This window comes from Bos grunniens, chromosome 9, assembly GCF_055505025.1.
Source record: "Bos grunniens cultivar Pamir isolate PY7600 chromosome 9, Bosgru_T2T1.0, whole genome shotgun sequence".
Classification (NCBI taxonomy): Eukaryota; Metazoa; Chordata; class Mammalia; order Artiodactyla; family Bovidae; genus Bos; species Bos grunniens.
The window spans coordinates 45,964,981-45,984,814 of NC_141173.1; the positions used below are offsets into that span (position 1 = coordinate 45,964,981).

General features: G+C 33.0%; 1 protein-coding gene across 5 annotated transcripts in view; it reads right to left on the reverse strand.

Annotated features, from left to right (window-relative positions):
- Positions 1-19,834, reverse strand: part of LIN28B (lin-28 RNA binding posttranscriptional regulator B) — a 142,211-nt gene that overhangs the window by 106,318 nt on the left and 16,059 nt on the right. For 3 of the 5 annotated variants that reach the window (XM_086317543.1, XM_086317544.1, XM_086317548.1), the window contains exon 3: positions 18,529-18,716. The exons of the other annotated variants lie outside the window; for them this stretch is intronic. In XM_086317543.1, coding sequence (XP_086173669.1) covers positions 18,529-18,716 — 188 coding nt within the window. The remainder of the gene's footprint in view (positions 1-18,528; positions 18,717-19,834) is intronic. 5 annotated transcript variants of the gene reach the window in all.

Consider the following 19,834-nt stretch of genomic DNA (forward strand, 5'->3'; position numbering starts at 1 on the left):
TCATATTAAGTGAAAATTAATATAGGTTCCTTTAATATAGGTTTTTAATTCCTATAGTGCCAGACAGACCTAAAGTATATCTGCCACTGAAATCTAGGTCATCACGTAATCTTCTGAGCATAAAAAAGGAATATATACTTTTGTGCATCTTTGAAACCAATTTGGGAATTTCAAGTTGAGAGGGGCTCCAGGGAACTCCCTATGTCATATATAAAAATTTTCAAACTCAAAATAAGGACAGTTTTTACCTTTGACTATCTGCATTAATTTTTCTGCCAAGAATGTTTTTTTACTTTTTGCTCTGTGGCCAAACATCATCCTTTCTAAAAGAAATAAAAACTCACCTTCTCTCAACTGCATATAACATTAACAAGGTACTTAATATGCTTTTCTTATCTATATAGATTCATCAAAGCTTGTACAAACTGATAAATTTTAGTAACAATTCTTTCATGGAATTTTACTTAAAAAATTTAAGATACTAAATTACAGAATTTCAAATAATATATTTTAAAATGAGGTCATCTCTAAATATAATTAGCAGAATTGAATTCCATATCAGCTAGGAGAAAAAAATATTAACTTGCCTATAAAACTGAAAACTAGTCAACGATTTAATAAAGACCTTCTAAATTTTTATACAAAATAAACAGAACATACCAATACTTTCTATATTTAGCATGCAAAACTTAAGACATATTAATGTAACATATTAATATAATGCCATTGGTTTTTTATTGAATTTTCCCAGATGACAAAATTTTCTATATTAATTTATAAATTTATTTTCCTATTATAGTTTAATTAGTTTAAAATTTCTCTAAATTGGCAATAATTTGACAATTGAAAGTTATTTTCCCCATTTGCAAAAAAAAAAAATTTTTTTTTTTGGTAAATAGCATAAAAAAAAATAAATGAAAGGTAAGCAGTGGTTAGCTCTGGATGGTGGGATAATGGGTAATTCTTATTATACTTTCCTTTGTCTAAATTTCCCATAGTCCACATATACAACATTTATCAACAGAATGATATGACATTCTGAAAATAAAATGTTAGAATGTTTGATACTTAGCTTTCAGTTCACACGGTTATATAAATATGAATTTATTGGTCTTATCCCAAATGTTCAGGCCCTCTAAAATCATTTAGCCTAATTCTGTATAAACAAAAGACTACAGATAATAATTATGAAGTGCTAGATATTTAGTAAAGCACTTAACAAAGTAATTTAATCCGAGGTTCTCAAATAGGGGCAATTTTGTCCTCCAGGAGACATTTGGCAATGATGAGAGATGTTTTTGGTTAACGCAACTGGGGAGGTGTGTTTCTGGTATCTAGTGGATAGAGGTCAGAGATATTGCTACATACTCTATAAAGCAAAGGATAACCTCTCACAACGAAGAATTATCTGGTCCCAAAGCTCCAACTTGGCCCAAAGTGCTAAGATTGAGAAATCCTGCTGTGAATCATTAACCTCTACTTCTCTTTATTAAGAATAATACTCTATGTACCTCAAAGTATAATTAATTCAGACTTACAGCCATCATCTCATATGTTATTTTTTTTTCTTTTCTCCCAAAATAAAACCTTTTTTAATGCACAGGTGCCAATTCTCCTGAGATTGTTTTCCAGAGTTCAAATATCACTATGGAATTTCTTAGAGATGCCATATTTTGTACTGAGTATTGTTAGTCTATGTCCCTATTTTTTACAATGAAAACAGAAGATAAAAAAGAGGCAGAGGAATAAGAGTTAGTGCATGAAAAGGGTATTTTTGTTCATCTTCTTTTCCTCATTGCTATATCTCACATACTAGGTGTTCAATCCGTTGAATGAACTGATGGAGCTAAGTCCTGATGAAGACTGCCTACCACCAAGTCCCCTCTGGAAAGCGATCTACTTGCAGAAACTCATCAATGGAAGAAAGACCTCAACATCACATCTTCAGTCAGTCAGTTCAGTTGCTCAGTCATGTCCGACTCTTTGCGACCCCATAAATGGCAGCACGCCAGGCCTCCCTGTCTATCACCAACTCCCGGAGTTTACCCAAACTCATGTCCATTGAGTCGGTGATGCCATCCAGCCATCTCATCCTTTGTTGTCCCCTTCTCCTCCTGCCCCCAATCCCTCCCAGCATCGGGGTCTTTTCCAATGAGTCAACTCTTTGCATGAGGTGGCCAAAGTATTGTAGTTTCAGCTTCAGCATCAGCCCCTCCAATGAACACCCAGGACTGATCTCCTCTAGGATGGACTGGTTGGACCTCCTTGTAGTCCAAGGGACTCTCAAGAGCCTTCTCCAACACCACAGTTCAAAAGCATCAATTCTTCAGTGCTCAGCTTTCTTCACAGTTCAACTCTCACATCCATACATGACCACTGGAAAAACCACACGCCTGTCTAATTCCAAAGCTTCTTTCTCTGATTTGCCTAACTTTCAGGTCTTTGCTCTTTTCAGTATGGAACCTAGGTAGCTAATCAAGGCTGGGTTCTGATCAGTAAGATCTCAAGTACAGATGATAGGAAATTGTGTGACATTTTGAGATTATAAAAGCAGCAACAACAATTACTGGTTGGACATGAAGGATAAAGAAGAGACATGAGTCAGAAATGACACTAACTTTTCTTAGGCAACTAAAGCACTTTGGTGAATGTTTGCGATCAGATTAGATCAGATCAGTCGCTCAGTTGTGTCCAACTCTTTGCGACCCCATGAATCGCAGCACGCCAGGCCTCCCTGTCCATCACCAACTCCCGGAGTTCACTGAGACTCAAGTCCATCGAGTCAGTGATGCCATCCAGCCATCTCATAGGGAGAAGTGAAAAGGTATGTCCTCCAGACGGGAAATCAGTATATATGAAAGGAATTGTCACAGATGTAAGTTTTACCTAAGGAAAAAGAATAAAGTTCAAGCTCTTTGGACTTAAATAGATGAGACATGTTAAGTCCTTCCCCTCCAATATACTGGAGACATTTTAGACTTAGCAATAAACTGTGGCAATAAATGCAGCACAGAAGCCACCATCTTTTCTCCTAAAAAATAAAAGAGAGGGGCAGAAGCCCCAAAGTATTCTGGGCCCACAAAAGCAGAGTTTAACATGTATAAATTGATGCATAATGAATATGTTAGTGATATTAAAAGAGAAGCAAATATAAGTTGAACACTGCTGCTGCTAAATCGCTTCAGTCGTGTCCAACTCTGTGCGACCCCATAGACGGAAGCCCACCAGGCTCCCCCGTCCCTGGGATTCTCCAGGCAAGAGTACCGGAGTGGGGTGCCATTGTCTTCTCCGAAGTTGAACACTAGGTTTTCTTAAAGAAGAGTTTACATATGCTTTCTTGAATAACATCCATATCTTTTATTCAATGGAAGATAGGGGGAATGTTCCTAATGTATTATACTTCTTTAATGTTCAAGAAATATTTTTGTGTATGAATTATGAAAAGCATTATACTGCACAAAATACAAAATTTGGTAAGACAATTCCACTCAAGAGTTTACAATTTAGTCAGAGACACAACAAAATTTAACAGAAGACAATCTATGACAAACAGAGTTTTGAAGTTTATAAGAAGTAAGCAAGCAATTCTAGCTAGAATGATGAGGGAAGTCTTCAGGCAAAGAAGGATCTGAATTTGGGGCTGGATTTTCAAAGATGGCAAGAATTTTCAAAGGTGAATGTAGGAAGGAATTTAGGGGAAAGACAGTATTGTCTGTGCCAAGAGGAAGAGGCAAAGACATATAGGCTATGTTGTGACTTGACAAAGACAACAATTTAAATAAGTATGACAAGAAAGACTGTAAAAGTAGATTCAATCAGGTCATGAAGAGTTAGAATGCCTGGCTAAAAAAATCTAAATTCTATTTAAAAACAAAGAGCCAATGAAGCTTTGGGGGGCAGGAGTCCTTTAAAGAAATTCATAAATAGCAATGTTTAAGGTGAGGACCAATGGATAAACCTGCCTAATCTCTAGCTGGCCCACCCAGGCCTGAGAGTTTCATCCTTCAGCACAGTTCCACCTTGCCCTTTGCCTATTCCTTCCACCCAGCAAGCATCTGGCACCCTACCTGCACACTGGCCTGTAGAGGCTCTTTCACTTGTCATCTCTGCACAAGTATGATGTTAAATGCCCTCCCAGGCTACCAAGTTCCTATGTATTTCCACAGCAAATCTCAAATGGCCTCTTCTTTCATCAAACTTTTCTCACTACTAAAAGCACAGGCAATGCCTTAATGCTCTTATCTTAGCACTTATCACTCTGTGGTAACCACTGGTCACACACACAACACACACATACACACACATGCCCCTAACTGCAAGTTTCTTAAAGACAGGGACAGGATATTACTGATCTTTTAATCCTAACACATTGTAAAGCTAATGTTCATTTTCCCTCCTGCCTCTCTACATTATTCTCCCTTCCTCTGTTGGAATATTCTTTTCCTTATTCATTATCTATTAATTTTTCTACTCTCATCACAAATTTACTACCCCAAAGTAGTCATCCTGACCCTGAAACTAGGTTAGAGCTCTCACAATTACATACTCACAGGACCATGTACCTTTTCTTCAAGGCACTCATTGTGGTTTTTATTTTACTTTCATTTATGTGGTCTGATTGTCTGTCACCCCTACTGCTCTTTAAACTCGTGAAGTCAGAATCAGAATCTCTGTCTGCTTGTGGCTCACAATTGAAACTGAAGTACTTAGCATAAGATAAGCACATCAATATAAAATTAAAACAGCTAAAAATGTGGCTGGAACCCAGAGAGTCAAGAGCACTGCTCTGGAGTCATACTGCTGGCTCAATTGCGTAAAGTAGGAATTCTAATTCTAAGAGCATTGTTTTCATCTGTAAATATGAGACAATAATAGTAACTATCTTTCAGACTTGAGAATATTTAATGGCTGTAAAACGCTTAGCATGGTACCTTGCACATGCAAACACTATAAAATTACATGATACAATTATCATTCTGCTGTTATTGATGTCATAATCACTGTCATTGCTACAATACTGATTGGCTGTAGGTGAATGGTCTCTTGTGTTGGCCGAATAGAAACCTTGATACAGGGGAGTCTGGATGATGGGAAGACAGGATCAAATGATGGTAAACTGGGGTCTATCCCCAGGGAATGGTAGTAGTGGGAACTTAGCATCAGCAGTGGCTATAACAAACTAATACAAATGTCTGTTGATCTGGAGAGGGGCTAGACTAACAGAAAGGAATATATGATCATATTCTTTTTCAAGTTATTCTACCAAAATTTTACTTATACTCATCATTTTTACATTATTTGAAATATGCATGAAATTTTACTTTTATATTTGCCCTTTCAGTAAACAACATTCAAAAATTTCAAACATCTTTGATTTACTCTATAAAAAGTAAGTATTATACAATATTATTTATTATATTATTTATTTTTATCTTTCAGACATGAACTATAACTTCTAAAATCCTCTTTAAGTTCATTGTGAGATTCCATGGCCATGCTGCTTAATTTTTTCAAAGGGTCAAAAGTATGAGACTTAAACACATGTGGAGCTAAGAAAAGGGATTGCCCTTTAAGATGAAGAAATGCTGGCCCAAGTATCTATAGCACAAAGAAACTTGGGCCCTTCAGCAAGCTTATGCCAAAATTTACGGTGTTTACCCTACTAAATCTGCATTTCTTTACTCATCCTGAAACCAGCAAGAAAAGCACTTTATGAACAATCTAAGGAAGTAAATAATTAAAACATTTCTAGATCTATCAGTATCAGTATTTTCACTGTTAGCCTACTCTATGAGTCAGTCTGTGGTTTAAAAAGCCTTCTAAGCAAAAATGTGCTAGACATACAAACATTATCTTTAGATGACAACTTAAACTTAGTGAAACATTTCATATATACTTTCTTTAGGAAATCTAGGAAAATACTTCAAATAATCATTAACTGTTGAGAAACGTTGAAATTACCTAACCACTCATGGTTTTCATTCAGAACTCACTCTCCTCTTCAAAGTCAGGAAAACCATTGGCAACACCCTTTAGAAAGAGCATAAAAGATTTAATCGAAGCTAAGAAAGAAAAGTGGTGAAGGACTAAATTTGACTTTGCTAATGCCTGAAACTTTTTTCATAACACCACAATATCCAGCTGTACCAAAAATGCATTCTAAATGAATGTAAAGTAAATTTGATAAACTCTAATTAATCTGTTTTTAACCTCTTCTCAACTACAAGCTTTTGCAAGGGATGATACTTCTGCTAAAGACAGACACTTTCTGCTGAGTGATTGCTTTTCCTGGTATCTCTAGAGCCAGGGCCCCAGGCTTCCTTCCCGAAGGGGGGTGGGGGAGGGGAAAAAAGGGAGGCGGACACTAAAGACAGACCACTTAAGGCAGTAATAATTCCTGGTGGCAGATCAAATGATAATGTTAGGGCAGGGAATCATTTTGGGACAACATAATACTTTAATAATTGGAGTAATTTCTTTGTTCAATTTACAGCTAAAAATGGAAATCTATACATGCATATCAAAATAATGAATTCTATTCCGTCAAAATCTTACTCTGAGGACATTATCCTATATCTTAAGAGATATTCAAAAAAATCGTTTGAATTTTGTAAATTTGAATAATTGAATACATGTTCAACACTGAATCTCGTAGCGCATTATGGATTACCTTTAGGAATATTAATGACTTAATAGTGACCAGACACTTTAAAAATAAAGGCAGAGAATCAGGAAAAGTGGTCAATAACTAACAAGACAACTTCCCTAAGGTTACACACTAAGACTTTTTTATATTAGAATATCTTTAAAAGAAAATACCTTTAAGAACGTGTACTGAAACAAATGTCCCTGTTTACTTGGAACTTCAGGTATTTCAACAATTTGAAAAATCATTTCCCATTTACTATAAAGTTTATTTTAGGAGAAAAAGTCCAGAAATCAAGTGATTCATCAATCATATATTTACAATAACCCTCATGAAAACATGTAGCAATATCCCAGGTGGTATTACTCCCCACAAATAAACCTTGTATTAATACTTCTGACTGAACATGAAGAGACTTAGAGTCATCTAATTTCATTTAAAAATGACTTTTTCTCCACACAAGTTAAAGAAAACTTTAGCAGGAGGAAAATAAATGATAAAGGGAAAAGCAACCAACTTTTCACTTTCTGATATCAAAGTTTAAAAAAAGCATGTTACACAGAAAAACCTGGTAGTAATCTTTTTTAACTAGTCTTTATTTCTTAATCTTTTATGTTAAATTCAGAGTGATACTAAGATACTGAATGGGTTATTTCAACCAAAAAATGGCAGTACTAATTCACATACTTAAAACTAGATTGCTGGTGTTTTATGAATATTTTGTTATCCAAATAGTAAATAAAGGAGTATCACAAATTTGAAATATTTAGTATCTTAAATCTTTTCTAAATGGAAAATTTTAGTGGCAATTTATAAACATTAAATAAAATATCAATAAATATATAAAAGTAACATTAATGAAATAATTGGAAGTTCAAATATTCAATTATAAAACACATGCAAAATAAATCACTTACTATGAATTTTAATCCCAATGAAAACATGGACTAGCACATTACTGACTTCAAACTAGATCTTGGTTATTTACAAATTAATAACCCAGTATTATTAAACTTAAGTAGCTTTTCTACATAACTTCACAAAATTTTCATATTAAAAAATCTTATCTAACCAAGTAACTTTGGATAATAGCAAAATCATAGCATTAAATATCATTGTCTTTTTTTAATCTATTAGACTATGACAAAATGTAAGAAAAATGCTTTTATCTTACACTAACAACATATTTTATTGAAACACATTTTAAATAAAAATGCAGAGAGGATTTTAAAACACAGAAGCATTCTTCTTAGAAGTCTTAAAAATACTTATTTGCAGGGAAATATCACTCTCAAAGAACATTATATTTTAAAAATACTTCTTTTAGAACTACTCTTTTAAAAATATTTATTATTTGAGGACAGCTGTACTGTTTACTAAAACAGATTTTAAAGGTTTGGAAAAACAGCTTAAAAACAGATTACAACAATTTTAAAGATTAAAAATTTAATAGTAAATTGTAACATCATGACTAAATCACCAAACTGAGACTAAACATCAGCATAAATATTCTAAGAGCTGGACAGCATTTTCCAACAGCTAGCTACACTGCTTATTATTATAGAGAGGTGAGAGAAAAGAGCAAAAAGAAATATACCCAGTTAGTTCCTTCTTGTATTTACACATTTCTTTTTTGCTATCAGCAAGTTTTCCTTGCTAAAATCATCCCAAATACCACTCCTACTTTTTTCACACTGAGTTCTGAGAAATAAGCTACAGTTTAGAAACCTCAAACAATGCTACAAGATAACTGACAGAAAAATGAGTAAACTAAGCAATTACCATGATATAGATAAAAAGATCAGTATTATTTTTTAAATATATTTAGTTATCTTTTTGGCTTCCTAAAAAACTGCATGGATGTAAAATAAGGTATAGTTTTTAAAAACAAATATTTTAATGCATAAAACACAGGAATTAAATAAGGGGGAATTAAGTATTTCAATAAATACTTCACATAACCTTTGATATCTTATGTATTTTGAGATTCATTTCAACTCTGTAACTAATAGGGAAGTCACATGACTTACACAATGAGAAAGAAAGAACAGTTTTCTGTCCTTTCCTTTCTACAGGAAGAAACAAAAGCTGGGTATTAGCTATCCAAGGCCAATGGGTGGGGCCTGCAAACCAAAAAGCTGTAATGGATTGAGGTTAATCGTAATGGACGCCCACTCTAACCTTCTGAAAGCATCAAAAATGTGAAAACTGCAACCAGCACTTGCGTAAAATAACACATATTTAATGTAAATTAGGTTTTTACAACTAGGAAATTCTACGGATACCTAAACACAATTCAGTTTATAAACAACGGTGCTGTTTTGTTGGGATAAAATCACCTAACTGTGATTCCCTACACAGATACACACATGAGACCATCCCCCCACTGACATACAGATACTTCACAAGCTTCTTGAATAAATAGGAGTATCCAATGTCCAGGGTGATGGGTGGTCCTGAGGTCTTGAACCAGAGCTGTATACTTTTAAGGGATGCTGAGATAAGAACAAAGTGTTTTGTGTTTGTTTAAACCTGGGTCTATATTTAAAGTCTTTACACCATTATTGATACAGTTCATAAACTTCTGCTATAATTGATTCAGGCAAATTTTAAGTGTCAGCATACATGCTAGAAATTAAGCACTTCAAAACAAAATACTTTGGTGCTTTTTATAGATCTAATTCAAATTAACTAATTTAATTCACTTAACAGTAATTACTACATTTCAAGGGTGTTAAATCTCAACCTGAGATATAATATTATATATCATACTTTCACTACCAAGAGGATACGTTTCTGGTGTCTTTCAATGAAATAGCATGCATTTAAACAAAATTATGTACATCAAATAAACTGTAATGCCATGAAAAACTTCAAAAAAAGTGAAATTAACCCATGTGGATTCACAATCAAGAATCAACTATTAGGCTTATTTTCATTCTCCAGACTTTATTATAAGTCTAATATAAAGAGATTTTTTTTGCAGAGCAGAAAGGCAGGATTTACAAGTGGCCCAAGGAAAAGATAAGCAATGAATAGTTCTGACCCTGGCTTCTCTGGCTTGATCAAGTGGGTCTGCAACCTGAGCCAAAGGGCGCAAATTCCTCCCCATTCAAAATTCTTCAATGGCATGGGGGAGGAAACAGTGAAAGGGGCAAACATGCAAATCCAACTGTCCTGAGATTTAGTATTCAACTAAAAATTTTAATTAGAGAGCTAAAAAAAAAAAAAAGTGAGGTCAAGACTGTGATTACGTTTCTGACTCATAGTTTAACCAATCTTAAAAAGAGAAGCTTTCTGTTTGTTGTTAAAACTGAAAAAGATTTATTCATTTATCTTTTTAAATGTATGGCTTATACTTAACTGTGTTAGGTACGCATCTCTAGTATCATTTAATCTATTTAAAGGAGTTGCTGAAAAGTGGAATTAGTTTCCAAGCACCAGTGTTGCCATATTGTAAGCAAAACGATGTGTTATAAAAATCTAAGCTTCAGAGAAAAGTTGATGGGATTCATTCCAAGCTTTACAACACATCAATGATCTATTAAGTATTTAAAGTGATATAACCTGTGTTGTCAGACTTCTGTTACAGACTGAATTAAAGATAAAGATAATTCATTTGCAAGAAAACGTTACGATAAAAAAAATTTAGAAATTATAGTAGCTAGGAACATTCTAGTCTCTATCAATAATGACTTAGGGAATTGCTTACAAAGCTTAAGAAATGTTCATGAACAGATGAAGGCCAAAGTACAATTAATTTGAAATTTACAAGGAGTATTTATATAATATAGAATAAAACAATAAATATTTTAGCTATTAACATAAAGATTTTAAAACAGAAGCTACCTTTAAGATTAACAAAGGTAATACATTTCAGTGGGGTTTGATTAGGTGTCTTATAACAAAAGCTGGTGAAAATTAAGCATATTATTAATAGCACAATAAAATGACCTGATTCTCAGCAATACTAAAAATAGTTTAGTTTCTATACATGGAATCTTAAAACTATATAAGAATTAATGAGAATGATTGTGAGAAATCATTGCATTTAGTTCAGAAGTTTAAAAACATTTTTTTCATCATAATTATCCCCAAATTACAGGTAGAGGAGCACAATTAAACTTTGTAAAAAGAAAGTGAATAATACAAGGGTAAATGAGTCTCTGCTCCATACAGTGTATGAAAAGAATGTGAATTAATTGGAAAAATCTTATTAAGAAGTTTGCTAAAAGGAAGAAAATAGGAAGAATATACAGCAATCTGGAGAGCAAAACTCTTATTAAGTCTTTACACTTAGTATGTGATCAGTTAAAAAAATAGTTGAATAGATAAACTACTGAACCATAAGTTTTTCTCAGAGTAACCATTTTCTTAAAAGTTAATACTTGGATACAGCCATCTTGCTGATTTAAAACTCTAAGAATATCTATACAAAAACTCAGTTGAGAAAGAAATCCATTAAATTTCTGATAAGAAATATGAATATTAATAAGCTTAATTATGTCCTTTAGGCAAGCAGTTTATGTGTGTGAAAAAGTACCATTAGGATAAATGAAATTAAGATTGAAGATTAGTGAAATGTATACTAATTAATCTTACTTTGACAAGCACAGACAACTACTGGTGGGGAAAAGGTCATTGGAAAGCAGAAATAAACAAAAACAAAGAACATAAAATAAGGGTGGAATGTATTTCATAAAGGATACTGGATTGTTGCTTATAGTTAAAGACACAAAGTTAAAAGAAAACAGGGCAGTTAACTCGTTAATATGACATCGATATCATACAGGACAACGGAGCCTTTCTTCTTCAAGGATGACTACAAATGGGCACAAGGGATCTTTTTGGGGTGATGAAATGTTCTGTATCATGATGGTGGTGGTGGTTACACAATGCGTAAAAACTCATCTCATTTTATACTTAACTTTGGTGAACTGTATCTATATAAATTATACCTCAATTAAGTTGACAAGGTAAAAAATAATTGACACGAGCTTAGTATCTTTTGAAAATTGTGACAATGATTTATTTGGTGAAAGTGTTACTAAAAATACAGGGCTTGAAATAAAGACTAAAACTAAATTTGGATCATTAGAATTCTTAGATGATTTTCATGTATGCTACCTCAGTTGACCCCTACACCTCACCCCTCAAAAATAGAGACCAAAATTATTATTGCCACATTTTACCTATGAGAACTGAAGCTCTTTGGAAGCAACTAGCCAAAAGAAAGAACTCCACCAAGTGGCACAGCCAAACTCAAACCTTCCTTTCTGGTATTTTCTCCCTCATTCTACCACATGACATCTCCTTTGTAATAACTATGTACAAACACTGCTGAGTCCTTATGATCTGCCCAGCTCTGTGTTTAATGCTTTACATGTGTAATAACATTTAATCCTCATAATAACCCTATACAAAGAGGGTACGTTCTTGTCCCTTCCTTTCTAAGATACTGAAATACTGACAAGGTAACTTACTTGCCCTACAAACATAATAAACTGGGATTTGAACACTAATCTATTTGACCAGACTCTATACCACTGTATCTGATGAGGATTAAATAATTATTAATAGAGCAATAGATATTAAATTATCACAATAAGTCTATTGAAGACAATATTTCATATCTTCCCCTTAGCTGACACTGAAGAATATACAAACTAAATATGTATACCTGAATACACAGGTAAAACCTCACAATACAACAAACCATTAGCAATAAAACAAAAACATCACAAAATTACGTCCAAGTCTCAGTTTATATAACTGATGTGTTAAACAATATTAAGCCATACTGTACACCATAAAATTATAATAAGACATAGTTCACTGTCATTAAAATTAAGCTATAATATTATGCAATACATTTTGTCTAATTTGACAGAGAGCACATAAAAGATACCAATTTAATTTTCTACCACAAATATATACTATGAGTTACATATCGTATATATAACTTACTCAAGATTTTATCATGGCAAAGACTAGTTTACATTTTAGTTTATTTAGTCAACACATACTTGCTAGGCAGTTTATACAACAGAGCTCTAGTCTTGAAAACCCACCGAAAGTTAGGTATTTTCATTCCAATTTAAGGTTGATTATAGAAAGAAATATAAGACTAAAGCTACCAATTATCTATAAAAGTATTTGAGACAGCATTTCTAAACTGTCAAAATTTAGATATAGGAAGGGGGGCAATCATCAGATAATCTTCTAATTTATTGCCAGATAGAAGATAAGATTAATCCTGATGTATCAAAATACAACACAATGAACACTTTTGCTACTCAATTGATACTCTTCAAAAAGTCATTTCTACATGTACTCCCACTGATCTACAATTTGTTTTTTAACATATTACTGCTATCAATTTGTCTGATTATTAGAAAATGTTATCAAATTAGAGAAGAATACAAATAATTTGTTTCATATAGACTGTATGTTACAATGCCATACTACATATTTAAAGTAAAAATTTTCCAGTTTCATAGTCAGAAATACCCTTACTTTACTTATGAGGTTATACTTGGTTTAGAAATAAAAACTACACTACATCATATTTTTAACTAGTAAATTTAATTCCCAATACCAATAAAACTGCTCAGTTAAGATATACAAAACTATCTGCAATAGAAATTACATAATTTCTGAACAGGAAGATAATTCAAATTCAAACCCTTATTATGGTTTCTTGGTGTCAAAAGCAACAAAATTTACAACAAAGGACCTAGCATGTTGAGGGCAGGTAACAAAACAAGTTTTTAATTTCTTAAGAAACCCAAGAACTCTGAGATGAGTTAAAGATAGGTTAAAAGATTTTATGCTACACTTGTAAGTGGCTTGCAACTTACAATTTGTTTAAAAAAACAATTCTTCAATTTATCACCTTCATTTGCTGTGAATGGTCTTTTTAAAAAAGGAGAATCAAAAATAAGAGGGAAATATTTAAGAGTTACAGCAATACTACTTAAAATGAGGAGGAAAAACGTCTTAATTATGTACACAATTCACATTTTATGTTTAAATCAAATAAGAATATCACTTTAGAAGTATAAAAGGTCCTGAAAATGGATCACCATTTTCAGAAGGAAAGTACCCAGTATCTTTTAAAATAATTAAAGCCTGATAAAATTTTTATTTAAATACCTTTAAATGTGACTTTATGATTAAATAACTTGAAAGCATTTCACTTGGGATTCTTTCGAATTAGTCAACTGGGAAATTCATCTGGAAAATTTGGTAGTTTTAGGAACCATTTTCACAATGTTAACATGCATAACTCACTAACAAATTAGCTCTAACTGTTACATGATCACATTTTAAATTTCCAAGATTTCAATCTAAATATATGTATTTTTTTACAGTGACATTTATCAACAGCACCAAGGATAAAATGTTTTTTATCCTTTTATCTATTTATCAACAGCACCAAGGATAAAATACATAATCATATATATTCTGAGTTTGGAAAATGTTTTCATACTAAACTATAACAAAAGTGATATGGCTAATAAATAATTAACTATTATGAAAAACCCTTAAACATGAGCACATTGTAGTAAATTAACTCTCATAACTGTGTAGCTAATTAATGTTAAAAACAGAGACATGAACTCTGTCCTATGTCAATTGAACTGTGTATAATACTTCAATTTTTATATATTAAATATTAGCCATCTCCAAATATTTTTACATCCTATACTGTGATAATTACTCTTATTTCTTCTATTTTCATTATTCTTTGAAATGTTTTTGAGCAAAGTAATAAAAGGAACATAAAATATATAAAATCTTTGTAATACAGGCATTTGTATTCTCCATAAACATCAAACTAAAAATCAGAAATAGAAAGCATAAGAAAACATCAATAGTTAAAAGGTAAATAAAGACTTCAAAACCAAATTAAAATACTATTGAAGACACCTAAGACAATAGCTAAATGATGGTCATTTTTGAAAAAAATTCTTCCATAAATTGTGAAGCAAATAAAATATTTATGTTAAAAATTCTTTGTATCCTAGTTGATGGCTAACACTCCCAAATATATAACTCAGCAAGAAAATATTATTATGCAAATGAGCTGTAGAGAGGGTAATAAGGAGAATGGATTCTATCCTTCCTCTGGACAAAACAAAGTTCAAATGATCATTTTATCTTATCAGTTGAGGTAATGACTTTAAAAATAAATGTAAAAATCTACATAAAGAAAAAGTTACATAATAACATCAACAGGTAGTTATTGAGTAATACTGCCCTCCTTCATAAAGGATCTAGTATTTAATTACCATGTGATTCATTTAAAAATATCATCACATATTAAGTCCTATTAAAAGATTACAATATTTCAGAAAGTTGACATTCTACAATCTGTGAGTGCAAATTTTAAAGAATTTATTAATAATAATAAACTGATAAGAGTATTAATTATTAGCACTCAAGATAACTTGAAATAACCTGAGTAGGAAGCAATACTTACATATCTGTATTAACCATCTATATTCTTCCTTCAGTTGAGAGACAAAATTCTGTTTTGCACTATTTGCTTAAGTAAGAAATTTCTACAAATTTATCCTATTTACAAACTATATCATTATCAAAAATTTTAAGGAACATCTTAAAATGATGATAAAATTCACAAATATAACATTTATACCTTTTGGTTAAGTTTTAAAAAATACTGAATGCTATCAATGTTTCACTATTAACATGTGTCAAAATACATCTATTCATTACAAATCCATAAAAATACGATTATTTAAATCACCAGTTAACATCAGGAAGTCCAATGAAGACAGTCATTTTAAACCAGTGGTCACATACCATGTTCAAACAGCAGTCTCATTATATTTATCAACAAGTCTGAAGATAGAGAAAGGACAGTACCCAAGTCTTGGATTTATTTTTTAGGACTTGGTACATTATAGAAACTAAATCAAAGTTTGACTGTATTGTTGCCAATAAATTTTAAACAGAATTATATAACCAAAAATGTCCAGCTCTATTTTAAGAACACATTCATATATTCTCTTAATTTTCATAGCAACTTAATGCTTTTGATGTGCAGTTCTTTGCAGTCAATATTTTTAAAGGAGAAAAAAGTATCCTGGGTGCTTTGGCATGAATTTTTAAATATTATTTTAAAGTAACTAAAACCATTTTTTTATTTCCCCGAATATATACTCTTAAAAACATGTTTCAGAATACTTTTTAAAACTCCAGTAACACATGTACTTCTAAACAGTCCAAAAAACTCCACTCCGTTATTTCATATATTTAAAATAATAATTAGATGCCACTGCGGTTAAACATTTAAAATTCCTAATTATCTATGATGCCTTTTCATTACAAAATAATATATATATAATGGGGAAAATCTAATTTATAATTATACATAAAATCTAGTATGCTTTCAAAAATGCCCATACAGTTAAAAATGGCAGCTAAGAAATAATTTTTTAAATGTCTTAAAAACTTTTATGTAATCGTCATGAAACACAATCTGATTTTGTAAAGTGATGCTCACATGATACCTGCACACATCATTATGGACATCAAATTGTTACTTGCAGTTGCGTTGCTGAAATCAGTGGAATTCTGCCTTCCTCAAAATAATTATTCATGAGTTATATGCAATTTATATGTTATCAATATAAGACAGAAATCCCTTCACCTAGGCATCAAAGTGAAGAAAAAACAAAACCAGAAACAATAACAAAGAAACTGATTCAAAATAATTTTCCCTGGAGAAAAATAAATATATTTTAAAACACAAATACTGTAACCATTAAAAAAGGCTCTTAAATATCACTTTTAATTTTAAATTTAAAGATTATTACTGCCCTGATTTTTCTTTCATCACAAAAATACTAATACTTGAGTTTTATTGACTTTTACATACTTTTTCCTAAGAATATATCCAGGCTGTTCTTATGAACAATACACATATATTTGAGACATTTTTTAAATCACATATATCATTTTAATACTTCTTTAGTAAATAAATGATGTGTAACAAGATTAAAGTAAGTCTAATATGAATAATCTATGTTGTACTCTAGAAACTGTTCACTATTTATTTAAAAAAAAACTTTTCAGCAATACAGCATTTCTTAATTTGGTAGATACAGAAATGCTTATCAACATATAACCATGAAACAGCTTAAAACTGGATGACTCATTGTTCTAAACATTAATATCAGTTAATAAAATGTCTAATATTTGAATATATTAAAAGGTAAACATAGAAAACCAATTGTAACAAGGTGTGATAAGACAAAGAAGAAAAGGGCTATTTTTTTTCATTCATCTATAAAACAAATTTATGAGATTGTAAAGAACAATTTAACAACCTAAAGAAGGTTCAAAGAGGGGAAAGCCAGAGCCTGAGAGAAAATGGATTTGTCAATGATTTCAGTCATTCTGTGTAGGGAGGAGAAAAGCAGAAAATGTGGCTTCATTCTCACATATAAAATAGGAGGCATAAAATCCAGTAGCCTGTCTGTGGACTTCTATTTATGTATTTAAACCCTGTTTCAATTCACAGATTATGCTGATCCTTCCTCATGTAAACAGCCAATAATGATAGCCAGGCCTTTAGGAAAGGAAAACACACCACATAGCAAGGTCAGGAAGCTACCAAGCACAGGACAACAGATCAAAACAAAATGGTTTCATATGTTTCTATTGTTTATATACTTAATTTGAAGATGATATTCCTTAGGGAGGAAAAGAGGTTGTAAATTATTACCAGGAACATGCAACATACTATCAATCAAAACATAATTTTTTTGCAAATACACTATTTCCTGCATGTATCTATGTTAGTGAACCTGTAGGACTGATATCCATGCATTCAATTCTTTTTAACTCAGATGTCAAGCTAAAATAAACCTCTTTAGTCTTAAATCCGTTACTTCGAATAATTCTTTACAGATCATTTATATTTCTCCAACTTCTATGGATTAAATAATCAAGCTTGCAAACTTGTAGATACCTTTTTTTACTATGAAGAGAAGAGTGAAAGGGGAAGACGTATTCATTTTCTTGTTTCCGGATAAAATTTCGAAAATGAGAAGAAAAGACGTCATATTTGGTATTTAAGCATCTTTTAAAATTACAACACAATATAAGCAACGGTGGAAATTTGTCCCAAGTAGCCAACTAGTACATTTTAAACACACAAACTAGAGCCGCCACTGGCCACATGTTTTTTTGAGTTCAGTCTCTTAAAGAGACAGTATCCTTGGATCTATGCCCTACAAGGAGCACGTTTCCAAAACGTTTGATTACCAAAAATCCTCTCCTGCATTTCTTCATATCCATACTAGATCAACAATGTCCGACTTTATTTTACTGTGAAATCAAATTATTTTAACTCGATTCTACAAATGACTACAGGCAAATATAAAATAATTGGGGAACCTACCGTGATTAGAGGCGTCTAAAGTAAGGGTACCTAGAGATTGTTATAGTAAAACATTGGCGGTTGTTTTTTTTTTAACTTAGTATGATCACCGTTTCTTAATTCATTTCCCACTCATTTCCCAGACACAAACCACGTAACATAGTAACCAGTAACACCGGAAGCTACACTACGACAATTTCGCTGTGCAAAGAGGGGAAATTACTGAACTCAACCAGCACCCAGAACTGAAATTTCAAAGATTTGATTTTCTGTTTAGGAAAAGACACGCAGGAAAGAGCCCATGCACATACCCTAAAAACTGCAATCACTCGTGATTTTAAAGAAGATTTTGAAGGACACACTATTATAAGTCAGTTGACAAAACTACCGGTCAGCTCCTCCAGAGAGAAGCAAGTAAAGACGGGAAGCAAAAAACAGACAAAAAAAAACACACCACAGTCTGGCTTACTTGGTGTACAAATACATCCACTGGAATATCCAAGGGGCTTCCCTCTCGGCTTATCATGGAGATGAATCCAAATCCCATTCGCACGTTGAACCACTTGCAGTGGCCAGTTCCGTGCAAAACCTGGGATTCGTCCTCTGCCTGCTCTGGCAGCTTCCCGGGCTCTTCTCCACCACCTTTGCCTGCCCCGCCTGAGTAGAACAGGACAAAAAAGTCAGTTAGTCAGAAGTCCCAAACAGTTCACTGAAGGTTGGGGGGGGGGGGGGGCGTGGGGAACTGCTTGGGAGTGGGGATCGGGGAACGGAAATGGGGGGGGGGAGAAGTTACTAAATGGTTGATTCCTTTTTTTCTGCTGAAAATAAATTAAAGGGTTAAAGGGGGAAGCGGAGGAGGGAGGAAGCCACAATGTTCTATCGATCACAACTTCCACGTTTCTGTACATACGTGTACTTTTTCATTAAACTTTTTCAGCCACATATTACAGTACAGCATGCGATACTTTACTTGCATATTGCTGATTTAACACTGATCTCATTTATAAAAAGAAATTTTCAGCGAAACTAATTCTTTCCGGCATGCACGAGGAGGAAAGAAATCGTGAAGATGATTAGAACTAGTTAATGCACATGCGGCAGCATTGAATCCAGGGTTATTTGCAATGTGCATTCCCCTCCCCCCCAATAACTTTCAATTAAAGTTGGGGTGGAATGGGGGAGGGGGCAGGTGTATAAAAGTTTTCTCGGGCTCACTAACTGAAACTGCGCTTAATCACACTCAAACAATTCAAACAATAGCCCCCTGAAAGCTTTTCAAGTTGTGAATCAGTGTGGGCGGTACAAAACATTTTTGGAGATCTATAACAATAGGTTGCAGAAAGCCCCATTGCGCGACGGGGGGTGGGGGTATTGCTCAGTATTGGGGTAAAAAGGGGAAGGGGGGGACGGGCAAAGAAGGGTGGGAGAGGGGGAGGGGGAGAAGGAAGAGAGAAAATCACAGTAAAACAATAGAAAAGAAAATTAACCTTCGGCCATGTTGCCCCACGGGCCCTCTGCTCCAAACTCGTGAGATGAAAACTTTCCCTTTGGAACGGAGTGGTCTTCTGCATCAATCTAACATCTTGATTTTGTGCGATCACAAATTTAGCTCGCATGGTCTAATGTGCTTTCCCTCTTTTGATTTTTTTTTCTCTTCTCTCTCCAGTTTCTGGCCCCCTGAGCACACGTGACTTTGTCAATTACATGCTTTCTTGCTACTAATTTCACCTCGGATCCTTAAGGGGCTGGCAAGAGGAAGAGATAACCAATCGCCA